The sequence below is a fragment of the Cibotium barometz genome, chromosome 40, assembly GCF_041138505.1.
Source record: "Cibotium barometz isolate CiBa-2024 chromosome 40, ASM4113850v1, whole genome shotgun sequence".
In the NCBI taxonomy this organism is placed as follows: domain Eukaryota; kingdom Viridiplantae; phylum Streptophyta; class Polypodiopsida; order Cyatheales; family Cibotiaceae; genus Cibotium; species Cibotium barometz.
Genome location: NC_141085.1, coordinates 12,368,971 through 12,385,981, shown reverse-complemented (window position 1 = coordinate 12,385,981; position 17,011 = coordinate 12,368,971). Strand labels below are relative to the sequence as shown.

Below are 17,011 nucleotides of genomic sequence, written 5' to 3'. Positions count from 1 at the left end.
TCTGTACGCACAATGGACTAATGGTCAATGTGCAAAAGAAAATGCAATTTTAGTAAAACCTTTGAAAGGGTCCCTTCCCTATTGTAACAAGTCAAAGCCAATGAAAGTAGTGGAAAATTTCAAGATAATGGGCCTAGAAGTTACATCAAAGCATAGATGGCAATGATTTGTGATACCTATACTAGAGTCGGACCCGTATTAGGAATTTGAGAACACGTGCAACCATGTTAAGATCTAAAGTTGGACTCAAGATGTACCTATTTAATACCTTGTACTCACTTGCAGTATTCTATGGATTGTAGTCGAGGGGGAGCATCATCTCCAATGTCTACTTGGATGAAGGTTGAAAACATCAGTCATATTTACCTCCCAAAGACGATAATAGAATCTCTCTCTCTCTCTCTCTCTCTCTCTCTCTCTCCAACATCTAACAATCCTCGACATTTGAACATCGCCCTCATGCATTTGAAGCTAAACATGAACTAGAGATCACAACTTTGATTTCGAATGGGGTCACTTGTTTTATATCACATTCAATGCAACCATATCAAAATTCATTTGCACCTTTATTAAGCCTTCCTTTATGTTGTGATGCACGTGATTCCTCGTTCTCCTTGCAAAGTGGACAAAGAAACCAACAAGAAATCTATCCACACCAAGCCATGCATGCTGCACTGTGCGTGCCTCCATGTTAGAACGCGAAAAGTGTGTATGACTGCCACGAGCATACACCCCCATGGGTGTGCATGTGTGAGCTGTGTGTGGGTGTAACCCCCCTCACACTAATTTGGTCCTGAGTATTGCAGTCATGCACATGTGGGTGTGCAAGTGTGCTCTGTGTGTGTATGCATCGTTGTCCCTCAACCAAGCATGTACCCAGGCATGTGCACATGTGAGGACCATGCCACTCCCAACTCCCACTCGCTTACACACTACACCAGAACGTGGAACTGACCACAAGAACTTCAATAGAGCCCACCTCCAAAGAGGCCACTACATTGGTGGCCCTTCTGCATTACTGATGTTATTAAAGAAACCCAATAGTGGCTTCATGTACAAGAATACAGGTCCACTGCCCAATCTATGGATTGGATAAGGGTGCTTTCAGAAAAGTAAATAAAGAAACTGCATTACAATGTGAAAATTGCATTAGCACCCCCCCCCCCCCCAAAAAAAAAAAAACTACACCTCACGCACAAACAGTCCAGAGTACCAGTACTTTTTTGATTGCAACCTAAGCTCAAATGTCCTGCCCCACGCCTTGCAGACCATGCGCTAAATGAGCTAGATAGGGATCTGTCTGTGAACCATTAGTTAAAAGCAGCACTAGCTTGTTCAGCTCCTTGTCAAACTCCTCTTCAATTTTTCTGTCAGAGGAAGTTGAAGGCAAACATGAAACTTGACACCGACAAACAATCGATCAAAATCTTTACAAACAGTGTTCACACTTACCCGATGGTGGTCCTAAACGTTGCTTCGTCTGATGGGTTAAATGCTTTTGCAGCCTGCTCGCGACCCTGTCTACTCCTTGCGGGCTTGTTCACAATTTCTGATTTCTCCGTATCTTTCAGCTTAGATGCCATTGGATCATACACATTCAGATCTGGTGTGGACATCGAGGGTATTAACCACTGTGTGGCAGTTGCATATTGCAGGCAGATCGACTTAAGCTTCTCAACTTTCTGCATACACATCAATCAAACCAGCAGCTAAAGAGCCCATGTTTCCACCTTACAGAATACTTAAAAGTCCATTTCAATAGCATTGCAAGGAAGCACCAGAGATCCATCTCAGAACACAATGCTCCAGTTTCATATTTGTCCGCCCATCAGAGAGAGAACTCTTGCAACAAAAGAGGAAGCTCCACAACACTTGCAAACTTACCCTCAAAATTTGAGGCCAAAGGAGCACACACTCTTTGAGGCATTTGTCCAGAAAAAAATCATGTTGTGCCATCACCTAAAAAACAACTAGCAACAAACCACCCCTCTTAAAGTTAGGGGAAAAAGAAACCCATGAATGGTGGTTCTTACAGCAATGATCAGATTAACAAACCTCGTCTATGCTTTTCACAGTCTGCAGCTTTCCATTCATAACATGCCAGTTGGGCTCAATCACCTGTATTTTATCCCCAAAACAAAAACCCACCGAAAAGAATTCATTTGAAAAGAAGATTTTACATGCCTTGCCTTAATTTTGAATAATGACCATGTGACATTTGATTTATTCTTTGCACCATATACATACATACATACACACACTTTTTTTTGTGAAAACCATGCTTCTATTAACAATGACTTATGTACAATATAGGAGATGGACTCGAGATAAGTCCATCTTCAAAGAACTTCAGAAGCAATGGAAAAACACCTCAAACTGGCTAAAAGCAATGTCCTCCAACTGCAAGCAGTCATGGAGAAATTGTTGCAAATTCATCTTTAAGTAAGCATATGCCTCTAGAGGCGTCTGCCCACCTCGAACTGGCTAAAAGCAATGTCCTCCAACTGCAAGCAATCATGGAGAAATTGTTGCAAATTCATCTTTAAGTAAGCATATGCCTCTAGAGGCATCTGCCCAAACATAGCATTGTATCTCATCTTCCATATTATCCATGGAGCCAATATCTAGTCCATAGAAAGAAAACATCAAAATCAAGAGAATTGGGCACACCAGTCCCAAATATCCAGAATTGCTTTCCGTATCGCCTGGCTGGAAAGCGTCATGTAATATCATCGGCCAATCGTCGAAGAAACTCCCTTGTCTCTAAACAATGCCATAATAGATGTGGTACAGTTTCAAAATGAGCTCCACATCTACAGCAGGTAGCTCCAGCTAACCCTCTTTTAGCCAGCATCTCTGCAACAGGGAGCACACCCACTAAACAGCGCCAAAGAAACAATCTCTGCTTAAAAGGCAGCTTACTTATAGGCAAGGATAAGTTTTGGATCAAGGCAAGCAAAATCTGCTTGCACATTGAGTCGTGTGAGCTGTGAGCGCACTCCCCACCCCCAACCTATCCCTGCCCACCATCGCCCGCCCTCCCCCTATTCGCCATCGTGCCACCCCTCCCCTTTGCGCATTCACCCTCCTCCCCCCTGTCCATCTGCGCAACCCCTTCCCTGCTCGCCCTCACTTCCCCTGCTTCACCATCCCCCGCGTATGTTCCCCCCTGTGCCCGCCATCCTCCACCCTTGTCCCCTGTTTCCCCCTCCCCCCCCGTCGCCCTGCCCCTTGTGTCTTCCCCTCCCGCTAGCCACCACCCCCCTCCTCCCCTAAGCCTGCCCACTGCCCCTTTTTCCCTGACTTCTCCCTCTCCAGCACACTGCACAACCAGCCCCAACCCCCCCCCCCCCCCCCCCCCCCGGTCCGCCTCTCCCTGGTCCCTTTTGGCTTCTCCTCCTTCCACTCCCTCTTCCCTTCTCACCTCTTCTCTTCCGTAATCGACAGGCAGGTTTTCAGTTCTTGGGCATCTTTATCTTTCAGCAAGCTGCGGCCTCTTCTGGTCTTCATCCCCGAGGGCTCCATGGCAACCGCTCCATCATCCCCGACCGAGGCCACCGTCCCTTTCCTATCCTTTTCAGAAGCCGACCTCCAGCTCCTCGTTTTGACAATCGCATCCCTAGAGGCCTCTACTTTGGTGTGCAAGATTGTTGGTAGCACCCCCCACGGGGACAGCTCAAGGATCTTTTACAGGCTAGCCTCCTTGGCGCACTTGGAAAGATTACTGATATTCATCCTTTGGGGCATGGCTGCTACCAGGTTGAGTTTGACTCGCCAGAGGCTTCAGATAGAGTTGTGCAGCTGAGCCCCATCACATTGTGTACGGCCCGGACCTTTGCGAGGTGGCAGCATAGCTTTAACCCAACATCCGACCCACTGGCCGGTGTTTCGGGCTTTTCCGTAACAGTTTGCTTCCTAGGCCTCAGGAAGGAACTATCTCGGGAGAGTGATGGAATCTCCCCCCCCCCAACTGCGCTTCGGCTCTTCCTCGGGCGGCTAGGATTCCATCCCTTAGCATCTACACAGCCTCTCCGGAGACAGTGCCGCACGTCATATCTCTTCCTTGCCCCCAGGGAGCCCCCATTCTGTAGAGAGTAGAGTACTCTAGCCTCCCAGGCCAATGCTTCATATGCAAGCAAATGGGACATCTCGCTAGAGCTTGTCCTCGTCGCCAGTCCAAGAGACCGGCCCCAGTGGTCCCCTCCCTCGGGTCCCAGCTCAAGTCCTCCTCAAGGGGCTAGGAGGAAAGCTGGCCCTCAAGCAGCAGAGCACCACGATCAGGCCGCGGCTGACACTGATGCTGGAGAGTGGCAGACCGTTGGCCCGTGATGGAGCCGCCAGCCGACTTCCACAGCTGAGTGGCACCGCTGTGCACACCAGGCTGGCCGAGCACAGGAGGATATGGTTGAGTTAGAGAACCGTTTCAAGCATTTATCGAAGCAACCCCGATGGCGATGCCCCCCCCCCCCCCCCCCCCCCCCCCCCCCGCCCGGGGGCGATTTGGAGGCCGTTACCCCACCAAGATTCCTCTTCATGTTACCAGATTCCAGTGAGGCCGATTGGCCCCACCGAGCCTTCAGCGGGCCCCTCCTCGCACCCTTCCTCTCTGGAGGATTCGCTTCCCTCTCCCTCTTCGCAACTTCCCCGTCCCCGTCCCCGTCCCCGTCACCGTCCCCCTCCGCCTCCTCCCCCACCCCCACATCCACCCCCACCTCATCCGCAACCCTTGTCTCCAACTCTCCCCGCAGCAGCTCCCCCTGCCCCATCTTCTTCGGAGCCCACCCTCCCCCCTCCCTCCACCTCTCCTAAGCATTCCCACCACCCTCCGGACGTGCCAGACCCGGAGCGGAGACAGCCGGTGAGTTCAATCCGCCGCTTGATTCATCGCTTCTCGGAGCCAGTACATATGACCATCGCCGCCTCCCCAGTGAGGGCTCTCCCGCCAGAGTCGCCAAGTGGCCCCCCCAAGATCCTGGGGGCAGCCAATGGATTACAGTTTCTTCCAATGTCTCCGTGTCGAAGGAACTGATATCTTCGAGAAAACGGTGGCTCCCATTTGGATTTGTGTGGTGTTTCATCACTCCAAGCCATCCACACCAGAGACTGGCACGATGATCTTCTCCTTCCCCTTAAGGTGCAGCCCCGGGGAAGGCTTGGGACTCGGAGTCGGTGTCTACCGCCATCTAGGGGCAAGCAATGGAGCTTTCTCATCATCTACATGATCTGCGCATCACAGACGTGCTTACTCATCTTTGGTCCCTAACTCGGATGGAGCTGGGAGGCTCAGGCCATAGAGATCAAGACGGGGAGGTGGTGTCCTCCAGCTTGGAGGTGCTGCTCTTTGCTTTCCTTCGTATCTCAGTGGCAGTACCCCTTCCCCCCTCCTATAGATACATGCATTGAGACAAGTGGAATTCAGAGTATGCTTGCTCTCGAGCTCCGACAAAGTGGCGTCACATGCAGGACAAAATCCACGCCCACTTGGCATGCCTTTGTCCTAGGACCGACTGTGACTACTCCCCATCAAAACCAATGCCCAAGACTCTTCGAATGGAGGGTAGTTCCGATAGTTCCGCTTCCCACAAACCTTGATATGCGGATTGCCTTATGGAACATTCAGGGTTTGGGGGGGCCTCGGTGTTTTCAAAGGCACGGCATCCTTGGAGGAATAGAGAAGAAGTTGGGGACCCATTGATATTCTTTTCCTCCAAGAGCACCATCTTTCCAAGGGGTGTACCTGTCAGTGCGAGAAGATTCTACCAAGCAAGAGTCACTTTTTGGTCTCCCTCTTCAGGCCCCTCCGGGACGTAGGGAGGAGTTTGTATTTCTGTTAGTGAGCAGCTCTTGCCGGCAGTAATTGGCTCAAGCATCATTGACACTGGTCGGGCTAAGTGGATTACCATCAGGATTGGCGAGGATTGTGGGGGCTTCCTAAATGTTTATGCTCCGAACGCCGCTGCAAGCAGAGCCACCTTCTAGAGTATAGTTTGTCAGTCCCTTCCTCAGGCCAACTTTTGGTGCATGGGTGGGGACTTTAACCTGATAGAGTCAACAAAGGATAGACTCGGAGGAGGCATGGCTACAGTTTTTGGCTCAGAGTACTCTGCTTGGAAGTTGGAAGGAGTTGATCTTGGCACTTAGGGGACATGACCCTTGGCACTTGCCAAAGTTTGGACGCAGCCCCGGGAGTCTATGCTTCTCGCGGTCTGACAAGAGGAGCACCGGCCCCAATCTTTCTCGACTTGATAGATTCAATAAGGATGAGTGGGCTTGCAAGACATGACCCTTGGCACTTGCCAAAGTTTGGACGCAGCCCCAGGCATCTATGCTTGTCGCGGTCTGGCAGGAGGAGCACCGGCCCCAATCTTTCTCGACTTGATAGCTTCTATGTGGATGAGTGGGCTTGCGGTCATGGGGGCATGATTGGTATCTTGGCAGGCACTACCTTCTCCGATCATGCTCCAGTTATTTTGTCCTTGGAGGACCCCTAGAGGCAGGACAGACACTTGAGCACTAGGATCCCGGACAGCCTCATACAAGACTCCGAGATAAGCAACAGGATAGAGCAGATATGGGAGGGGCTGGTAAACTTGTGTCAATACTATCACATTTTAATTAGAAAATATCAAAGAGAGAGAGAGAGAGAGAGAGAGAGGGGTATGAAAAACGATTTGATTCTAATAATTCAATTTCTTAAGTTCACATCATCCTTTATTTTTCCTTTTTATTGAATATTAATTACTAGTTTTAAATAATAATGACAATTTTATACAGAAAAATATTAAAACTTAAAAATGAAATATAGTATACCACCTAATATATATTGCTATTTGATAATAACAATGAAATAAACAACTTTGCTTAGTTATATTGATTTAAAACTCTGAAATTGTATATTGAGGTTAGCAGTATGGCTTAGCGCTCCTCACACATATAATCCTATAAAGCAATGTGGGATACGTACACATGCATGTGTGGACTGCCTAAACGACTGGGTACCACATCATAAAGCTGATAGAAAACATTAAGCAAACACCATTTCACCTCAAATGTCAGGTAATGTACAAAGGTTTGTGTGAAATGCAGCATCCGTTGGCAAAGGACATAGGATCGCGGCATTGATGTTCCAATAAACTGAAGGCCACGTGTCGCCTGTGCCCAGAAACAGGAGTCACAAGACACAGTAGAGAGCTTTTCTAAAGCCCTTTCTTGCATTTAAGTAAAAAACAAATAAAAAAGATTTGGTTAGCAAAAAAAAAGGCACACCTGATGCACTTGCCACGTGCCGCAAAGCTGCCGCTCTACATGCTTGCAATGAAAAAGGAGTCTAAATATGAGCTGATATCTCATTAGAGCCTTCCTTGATATCACAAGGGATAAAGGCCATTGCACCTGTTATCTTCCAAGCATAAAGCTCAAAATCAGAAGAAATACATATACACCTCCTTGATAAAGCTCAAGCAGCAGCAGAGGTTTTGACTATCATCTTGTGCCAGAGTCAGAAAATCAGATAAACCTTGTAGTTTAGTGCGAAAGTCTCTAGGCCTGTAATGACACCAGATGGAGCCTGGCTGCTGGAGGGATCCAAACCGCCCAACTCTCCGAATTTCTCACCCCGTAAGCCTGCATCTGGAAAGCCACCACCTCCAATCTTCTGCAGATTCTCAAGTTGCTTTAACAACGGAACTTTCTCCTGCACATTCAATAAGCATAGCACTCAAAGCTTATCAATCTCATGTATGAAACAGTAATTCTTTTTTTTTTTCTTTGAGTAGATCCACCTGTAGTCGTGATATTGGAGGCTGGGAGAACTTGTGACAGTGGCCACAATACCAATGAGTAGCCAGCGGGGATTGAACTCAGGAAATTCCCCGTCTGAGTTCTAAACTGGCACCGCTGGGCTGCGCATCCGTTGAAAACACATGGCTACGCGCCTGTTGGCTACGGAACGATGAACCTGTACATTACAAATGGAAAAGTGCCTGGGAAGGCACTTTTCCACGGAGAAAGGCAACCACCAGCAAGAGCCGGTGGGGAGCCTTCTCATGGGGAGAAGTGCTGACCCGGGCACTTTTCCCAATGTCAAAGCCCTGAGGATCCTGTTCTCATTCTCGAGATGAGAAGGACAGGCCATATTATGATTGTTCAGGGCTTCCAAAATTCTGCATGCTGTTGGTCAGGGCTTCCTACATTCTGCAGGGAATTTCTTACTCCATACATGGCATTTTTTGGTTGGCCAGCATGCTTGATTTTGCCTAACAGGTTAGCAAATTTGCAGGTCAAAGCTGCCCGTCACCACATTAGAACCAGGCGACCCAAGCCTTGAAGTGAACAGACGAAGAGACCACAATTTACTACAGCTTACCACTGCACTTTTGATGGGCAAGACACGTACCACGTTGCAAAATAAGTCTTCGTAATAAGGATCTGATGCAGCAACCGAGGTACGCAATGCCAGGTCAAGAAGGGACTGCACAAAAAGCATTTTAAGTCAATTTATTCCTACCTTCTGTAGTCATTTGAAGAACAACTTGTGGCCAGCAGCTCGCCCATTGTGAACATTGTTCTCATCTCCTCCATGCACAATAGCATCAAGAAATCAGCTCCTTACAGGATAAGCTCAAAACCGCCTTACCTGCAGCTTCTCTACAGAGATCGTTGACGGCCTTTTTGCTAGCTCATCCTTGGCAATGTCCATGAAGTGGACAAGAAAATCCCCCTAGGTCGCCCACAAACAACAATGCAAGGGATGAGCCAAAAAATCATGATAATGCAAGCTTTAGACCGTTTCCTTCAGCGGCATGAAGGTCACCATTCAACAGATCAACTTTGCAGATGGAAAGCACTATACCTGATCTACAAGAAAATAATGTTTAACAGAACGGAGCCGGCCCATGAGATCAAACTGTTCGCCAAATTTAGCAATATCAGTACACAAACTGTGATCTTATGAGGTGTGAGGTGTGTTTAGGTTCTAATCAAACCAAAACGCCCATAGATACTTCTTTATTGAGCTTACCTTTTGAACAATCAAATTAAGAAGCTCTGCACTAGCAAAATTGTATGCAACGTTTATCCGTTCGAGGTAATGACGGGTCCCAGAGCTTGCTCTCTTTGCATCATCTGGGAAAGGAATCTAAACGTACAGACACAATCAAGCCAAGTCATCTACTGCATCAAACGGTATCAGAGTGCAAATCATGTGAGCAAGCACACTTGCAGAACATAGCCAGTGCCTCAATGCTCCCTCCAAGAGTGGCCAGCCATGGAAGGAGCACTTCACTCCTTTCTTTTCTCTCTCGAGGGTTGGTATCTGCTCTTGTACAGGTGTGCTTTTAAAAGGTTCTACTGAAGTGAGGTTCTATTGGGAAAAGAAAACAAGCACACCTGTACACTATGCCCGCACTCTCGCATCGCATTCAAGTATTTCCCAGTCGTCAGTATCGTTTCAGCCGCACTTGAGAGAAACCCCGGAAGCTCGTGCTTAAGGCTGTACCGCTGTTGCCAATAAGTGGCATTGTAATCTTGACTCAAACTCTCCTGAGAATAATCACCTTCCCAAATTAGGAACACGCTGCATACAGGTTTCCTATGTAACATGTTACATTGCCTACCTTCTGAAGTGCCTTGTTTTCATCGATGAAAAATTCCCCATACGGATCATCGATCACTCCTTCATACACCCATCTTCAGAACCATTAAAAGTTTTCACTGTTGGTTTAGCACATCGATTAACTCAAGAATAATTTCTATATCAAACAACAAACACAATTAAGTCTTCACATAAGTGACCCTAGAGATCCTTATAGTACCGTTCAAGAATCCCCAAATATGGACTGCTTGCATACTGTGAGAGCTTTTGAAGCAAGGACCTTGCAGCACTGTCGCCTGCTATGGCTGCTGCCTACCATTTAACAAGACAAAAAAACCAATCTTTTCAATGCACTTGACCATAAGGTTGTAACTTCAAAACAGGCACCCGCTTTCTCATCATCCTAAAATTTAAAAAAAAACATGCATCTATCTTAGCAGGATGGCATCAAGCAGTACCTGATTTTCTAGTAAGTTGAGTATTGCAGCTCCTGAAAACGACCCTCCAGTTGCTTTCTGAACCACACTTGCAAGAGCTTGCATGGCCCCCATCATCGGCTGCACCCACAGGATGTGAAACCATGTTGATTAACTACTTTTTAAACCGCATGCAAAACCTACCTGGATTATTCAAACCTTGCCTGGCAAAAGAACCACAGGCCCTGAAGAGCAAGTCTGCCGAGCCGAAACTGATGCTCTAGTTGTGCAACCAATGCATGATAATCCTGTCCAATAGAAACCTATAGACTTCAGCAAGTAATGGCAAATTTTCTGTACACATTTTCTATATGCTTATGTAAAAGTGATAGAAATGCAGAGAGAGAGAGAGAGAGAGAGAGAGAGAGAGAGATATTCTCCAGATCAGGGAGATTCTCCAGTGACAGGAGTGCTCCACCACAAGCAGTGGATATAGACATCTTATATGAGATCCTAGATGACGTTGGGATACAGTGATCCCCTTTGGCGTACAGGGCCTGCTTGGTACTACATTGTTACTCCCACCACATGAATTTGGTCTCATACATCCTCGGGACACTTTTTAATTAGTTAGACTATTTTTTTGTTTACTGTCTCATGATCCAATGCTACAAAGACCATAGTCACAGGAATCGGGGGAAACACCCCCCTGAAACGGGGAAACGCCGTTTCCGCCTGCTGAGAACTCGGAAACGGGCCGAAACAGAAGTCCAGCCCGCCACGCTCGTCACAGGAAACAGCTGTTCCACAGATGAGACACAACGTGAGGTCCCAAAGCAGGAAACGCCACATGGCAAAAAAAAAAAACGTTGCCTAGCTAACGTGTGTGCGATCTGATTTTGGGAACATTAAAAAAATGAAACATTGACCATGCTAACGACTAGAAGAAACGTACTTGATTACCATATAAGCGTGCAGTACTCTTCCGTACTTGAACACAAGTTCCAAGAGCAAAGTATCAAATCCAAAAGCTCAAGCACTTACCTCCTCCACCCCCCCCCCCCCTCTCTCTCTCTCTCTCTCTCTCTCTCTCTCTCTCTCTCTCTCCGTGTAGAGCAAGGCGATTGCATTCACTTCTCAGCTCCGTCCTCCACACTCAATAAAGTTTAAACAATGAGTATTTGTATATTTGTAAATGGACCTTCAATAGATGGGAAGCATCTTAATTAAATTGCATGGTTTTTTTCCTTATATGACACTTCTTGCAAGCCCTTTTAGAATAAATGGACCTTGTTTTTCAATTAATCCCTCTGTCCTCCTTATTGTGATGCATTGAATAGTTAGCACCAATGGGCATTGTGATTGTCGTTCATGCGTGGCTGAGCCACAATACATCAAGACAACTCATTGTCGATGCCCTTTGCCTCTTCGAGAGAGGCTGACATTGCACAAGGCAATCTCTCAGAGGGCTCGACGATGTCGCTGCCCTCCCATGTGGTTTGGGATGATGAAGATTGCTTGATGGACATGCAAATATAGTCTCCTAGTGCAACTCATATTCACACGCACCTACTTCATCAGCATGGGCAAGACAGCGTTCTATACTAACATCACTAGTCAAAGTCGAGAGGAGCTTCGTTGAAAAGACGAAACGACATGGCCATCTTTATCAGCTTGGAGAGCAAGGGTGGAAGTAGATCCTTCCACATATGTGGGCACTTTAAGACAAACCTCTGAAACCACTAGGTCTTCATTTGGTGGAATGCCATCATTTTTTGGACCCACTGCAAGTCCATTTGGAGCACCACCACAAACGGTGGGGGCGAGGGGTAGCATTCGCTCGAGGTAGAGTACACTTCAGAGTAGATGGGACCCAAAGAAGGAGGAGATCGATGCTAGTGTTGCGTGCTTCTTCTACAATGACACCATTGCCTTTCAGGCTGCTTGTAGCTTCTACTTCAAGGACATGGTACACAAGATTGCAGAGTTTGGATCCACCTACAGTATGATGCTCTCTCGTATGATAAGCAGCAAACCATATGTCCCACATGATATTATCCTGGCAGAGTTTGCTGCAGCACCCATGGTAGTAGAGGCACTCTTCTAGACAGTCACATACATTCACACGATTAGTACCATGGCCCCCTGGAGACTCCCGACGCTCACCCTACAGTCCTCCCATTAGCTAGCAGCAGATGGGTACGAGTCATGGCATAGCCGGAATGTAATGCCATATCAATGCACAGATAGAGCTACTATGCATGCTTACATAGAGCTACAAGGGGATATGTATGCATGCATCAAGCTGCCTCAGGATGACAGGAACCGAATGATCACACATGATTTATTGGGACTATACATTTAGGATACCTAGATCAAAACACATGAACAACAAACGGCAATACTACATGGATATTTTCATGAGGCTTACAAAGCATGGTTTCATACTGAGGGCCAAATATCTTGTCATATACATGTCACATGCCATGCGGATTGCATTGGGCCAGCTGCGGGTGTCATTGCACAGCCTCATGATAGAGACAAGGAGAGGGGCTGTAGATCCTCGTGAGGAAAGGATATGCACTATATGCCAAAGGGAGGTTGAGACAAAGGAGCACTTCATGTGTAGGTGCACCGTATATTATGAGATCCGAGGGAGGTTCCACCGTCTCTTCAGAGAGGGGTTTGGACCCTTATCCAAGATCATGGATTATCCAAATCAACGGTACCTAGGCCTCTTCCTACTAGAGCTTCATCGCCACAGAGACTCAATGATTAGGGAGTCAAGACCTCAGGGGAGACATCCACCCCAGCCCAAGGTGATCATCACTCCGTTCTTCCAACCACGAGAGGCCGCCACACCAACCGTGGATGACATACCCACAGCCTCATCGAGCCACACATTCTCGAGTGCTTGACCTCCCGCCAGACCCCACTCTTGTGTGACTCTAGATTGAGCCACGGCACTAAACATCAGCCCCACCTTGAGATCTTGGAGAGGCACAGAGCCACCTTTACATGCCCAACGGATCTGCAAAGCCTTCTACAGGCTACCCCATGCTTGATATCCTTAATGGCCCCCTCCTCCTACCGGGGGGGTTAGCTCCATAGGTTGTATGATGATGATCATCCCATTTTGTATCATGTGGCTCGGATTTGACTCATAGCTCTAGTCTTTGTTTTCTTTTGTACCATGATGAGATTACATGGATACTATTGTAATTTGTATCACTTTGGTCTCATAGACCCATTGGGTCTTTTGAAGACGCTTAATCTCTCTCTCTCTCTCTCTCTCTCTCTCTCTCTCTCAAGTGTGTGAGGGCATGTGTGAAAACCATTGAGTTATATATATATATAACCCTCCAGTGCACACCACACCTGAGTGCCCATGGGTTCTCCACAGCACCATGGCCCCACTTTTGAACATTGTTAGTCACCATTGAATTCAATGGTTTTCACACATGCCCTCACACACTTGACCCTAATCTGGACACTGACTCGATCTTGACTTTGCCTTCCCAAACACCCAACCATGGGTCAAATAAGTGTTTGGTCTTGCCTTATACAACCATTACATCTTGCAAAGAGGGTTACAAAGTAGTGCCACAAGCATGACTTGACTTACCCTAAGTAACCTAGATGGTGCCTAGCGACAAGTCCCTTGACTAGGGCTCACAATATGCTCTTGGCCCATCTGAAAAGGTATCCTAAATGTACCAACTATGGAATCACCCCAAATTGGGGTGAGGTCTATGAGACCAGCACAAGACTAAAGATGGCCATCTGGAATTGTCATGGCACGCTATGGTCATATCCTAGAGGCTTTCACTAGGAAAGGATATCTTCTATACACAGACACATCAGAACCCTGAGAGAGGATTACCACAAGTAGCTGGATATAAATGGGAATCGGTGTACAGAGGGGAGACTAGGACATCCGGAGGGGTACAAGGGTGGGAGGAGTCGTCGTCCTCCTACTCGGGCCACATCTACACAAGATCCTTACAGATTTCAGGAAGAACGAGGAGGCCAATACATGTGGCTGCGACTACATCTCCCAAGGAACACAATTGTACATGTTGCAGCTTGCTATTTCCTACCAGGCCTAGATAATACTTGGCCCTGTGTTTTTTTTTTGGCAACTAGTTTTTTCATTTTCAATGTTGTCTTGACATCCAGTTTACTAATGGATCAAGTGCAACGTGTTTTGGTCTCAATAACATATTTCAAGTCACAGCCGTCACAGAGAGGCCTTAGACTCAAACTGTCTTTCCCATATAGTCGATTGGCCTCTTGACATCAAACTCCTTTGGATTACCATATATAGGCGACACCACAAATTTTAAACTTTTGGATAAAGGTATACTCAACCAAATCTGTAATTCGTATTAAAACAACATGACCATTAGAGATCTAACCTGCAGAATGGCCCTGAGAGCAGCTGCAAAGGCGTGATTCACCAACCCATGCTTGAAATGTGAGCGTGACTCCGTAAATTGGCTGACAATGATATAGCTTTCGCAAAGCGGCAGGATCCTCTTTGCCAACTCCTTCACCAAACCTTTGCACGTTCAGTTTTCAAAACTTACTATGCTAACCATCCCACAACAATTTGAGGATGTAATAGGAAGAAAAATTCCCTCGTACCTGCAGGGATAAGTCCATGGATGGATCGATGTGGAAGCTAAGTGAAGTGTCCTTCAACCTTCCCCTCTTCACTGAAATGTGTTTTCCTTCTATGCCCACCATTGTGAACAACAAGTCATCGATAAGAAGAAGCTCCTAGATTCCACAAAAAAGATTGTGTCATCCCAATGCTACCCAAAAAGTATGATACTATCATACCAAGTCGGTGAGCTCTTGCCCGAGTGGCTATCGTAGACAACTATAGTATAATATATAAATCACTACAAAAAAACTCCATGGTCACAATGAAGTAAACCTTCACTGACCTGCACAGATGGGGCAAAAATGCCAATTGCTCTGTTGAGATCAGCCATACTGCAGGAAGATTGAAGGTCCATGCACCAAGACGTGAGTGTGTAAAGCATATTACTAAAAACCGACAACACAGTCAACAAACTAAAGAAGCAAGACAACATTGAAATCCACCTGAAGGTGTCTGACAAAACTCCTTTGCTTCCAAGCAGTTGTGGATTTGATCTGCTATCCTGCAGCTTCAAGAGCAGTAACTTGCCCAATTTAGACATGTGCAGCAGGCATTAAATAGTTGTGAAACAAGCTATCAAAAAACAACTACCCTAATTTAGAAGCATTTTCAACCCTAGATGAAGCAGTTACCTGATGAAAAAGTTGCCCTGTCAAAAAAGGCCTCTCAATGTTCCATCTTGGCGTTGCTGGGTAAGAAACCCCTTCAATCAATGGCTTTGGAACATCATTGAATTCTGCATTAAACAAATTTAAGGATAGAGCACTTGAAAGGTGACAAACTGTGGCATGCAGAGCAGCAATAAATGCTATTTTTAAGTCTTGTACTTGAATGCAATGCTAAACAAATGCAGACCTCTCATTCATTTCATAGCAGGATAGACTCAGGCAGCTTGATGAAGCGTAAACCTTTTTTTTGTAAGCTATATTAGGGATTCAAACTCACTGGCCGCGCCTTGGGCGCCTGGTTAGGCTGGTCTGGGGCTGCCGTTGGACTTCAAAACATGCTGCACATCGATCCATGCTCCCACCACTGCTGTCCATTCCTGCTCATTCTCATAGACCAGTGCCTCAAGGAATTGGAAACCCTTCACACACATGCACCTAATCCACCTAAATGCATTCCTAATCCTCTTGCTTACTCTAGGCCTCTGTCCCTTTATCAAATAGGGCTCACAATGACTAACATTCATCTCACCTCTCATAGTTTTCCAACGGTATGACAATGCATACATGTGGCATCCCCTCCTCCTTATCTTGGAACAGTGGGAAAGAGAGTCAACCCCAATGCTCCACAACACCAAACCAATTGGGTGTTCTGTTCATATATTATATACCTAGATGAATCCAGGAACATGCCCAAATTCACCTTTTAGAAACGTGCATGTTATATACGCATGGTAGTCAACCCACAAGACTATATAACTATCAACTCCATTATGCATAGTATGGACTAGATACTACGACATCCCACAAATGTGATCAAATATTGCCTGAAGTTCTTGAGTACCCAAAAATGTGTCTCCGTATATATAAACTCTGATCTGATGATGACTGCTCCTAAATCTGTGAAGGTGCCAAGTTACCTTGTCTGCACTCTAGACACTAAAACAACCTCAGCCAAAATAGAATTGGAGTTTAAAGTTCTTAAATGATAGGATGGTGATCTTACGCCAACTAATGGCTGGATTGTACTGATGCATGAATCCACTGGCCAAAATGACATAAGGTGCACCACTGTAAGCATGCATCCATAGGCTTAGGGCTGTGGATTAGTATAGCAAGGCTTCCACGCATGCAACAGATGACCTAATCTACCACGTACTACTAACATGAATATGTACAAGCCTGAATAGAGATACTCAATGGTAGCACTACTCCCGAGTTCTCAATGACTCAATTATAACTCACTCATCAATGAATGAAATATGGCTAAAGCCTAGACTCCTATTTATAGTGTCTATGTTGGTGAGCTAGCTAACAGCTCTACCAACTGTGATAATAAAGTCCAACTAAGTGTGTTCACACAATAATGCAACAACTTTGTCCACACTAGGCTGCTCATTGCACGCTTGGACAATATTACAAAGATCTGGCACAACCACCCTTACAAACACATAAATCCAACCACTATCTCAACCTCTAAGCTCACCAATGGGTAGAAGCATGCCCACGGCCCACTTGGGAGAGTGTGAACGTGACAGCTGACGTGGTGCCTCTAAGGAATTGGTGAGCTTAGTAATGTCTAACCAGTAACATCATGGCAACTCGAGCATCTTTTCTCCTTCTTGTGATTTTCAAATTCTTATTGAGACAAAATTTCCCATACATTGCT

General features: G+C 46.3%; 1 protein-coding gene across 3 annotated transcripts in view; it reads right to left on the bottom strand.

Annotated features, from left to right (window-relative positions):
• Positions 1 to 969: 969 nt before the first annotated feature.
• LOC147615216 (Spc97 / Spc98 family of spindle pole body (SBP) component) overlaps positions 970 to 17,011 on the bottom strand; it is a 29,153-nt gene continuing 13,111 nt past the window's right edge. Inside the window, exons 2-23 of one of the 3 annotated variants that reach the window (XM_086779243.1) lie at positions 15,310 to 15,413; positions 15,121 to 15,185; positions 14,961 to 15,009; positions 14,656 to 14,790; positions 14,427 to 14,558; positions 10,233 to 10,316; positions 10,051 to 10,149; positions 9,813 to 9,904; positions 9,615 to 9,687; positions 9,388 to 9,540; positions 9,020 to 9,136; positions 8,852 to 8,905; positions 8,636 to 8,719; positions 8,396 to 8,470; positions 7,517 to 7,693; positions 7,267 to 7,392; positions 7,045 to 7,152; positions 2,056 to 2,118; positions 1,885 to 1,959; positions 1,453 to 1,682; positions 1,220 to 1,367; positions 970 to 1,125 (exon numbers count right to left, since the gene is read on the bottom strand). In XM_086779243.1, coding sequence (XP_086635369.1) covers positions 1,241 to 1,367; positions 1,453 to 1,682; positions 1,885 to 1,959; positions 2,056 to 2,118; positions 7,045 to 7,152; positions 7,267 to 7,392; positions 7,517 to 7,693; positions 8,396 to 8,470; positions 8,636 to 8,719; positions 8,852 to 8,905; positions 9,020 to 9,136; positions 9,388 to 9,540; positions 9,615 to 9,687; positions 9,813 to 9,904; positions 10,051 to 10,149; positions 10,233 to 10,316; positions 14,427 to 14,558; positions 14,656 to 14,790; positions 14,961 to 15,009; positions 15,121 to 15,185; positions 15,310 to 15,413 — 2,222 coding nt within the window. In that variant the 3' untranslated portion in view covers positions 970 to 1,125; positions 1,220 to 1,240. Of the gene's footprint in view, positions 1,126 to 1,160; positions 1,368 to 1,452; positions 1,683 to 1,884; positions 1,971 to 2,055; positions 2,119 to 7,044; positions 7,153 to 7,266; positions 7,393 to 7,516; positions 7,694 to 8,395; positions 8,471 to 8,635; positions 8,720 to 8,851; positions 8,906 to 9,019; positions 9,137 to 9,387; positions 9,541 to 9,614; positions 9,688 to 9,812; positions 9,905 to 10,050; positions 10,150 to 10,232; positions 10,317 to 14,426; positions 14,559 to 14,655; positions 14,791 to 14,960; positions 15,010 to 15,120; positions 15,186 to 15,309; positions 15,414 to 17,011 lie in introns of those variants that run through there. The other 2 variants (XM_086779245.1, XR_015262776.1) reach the window with 2 other exon arrangements.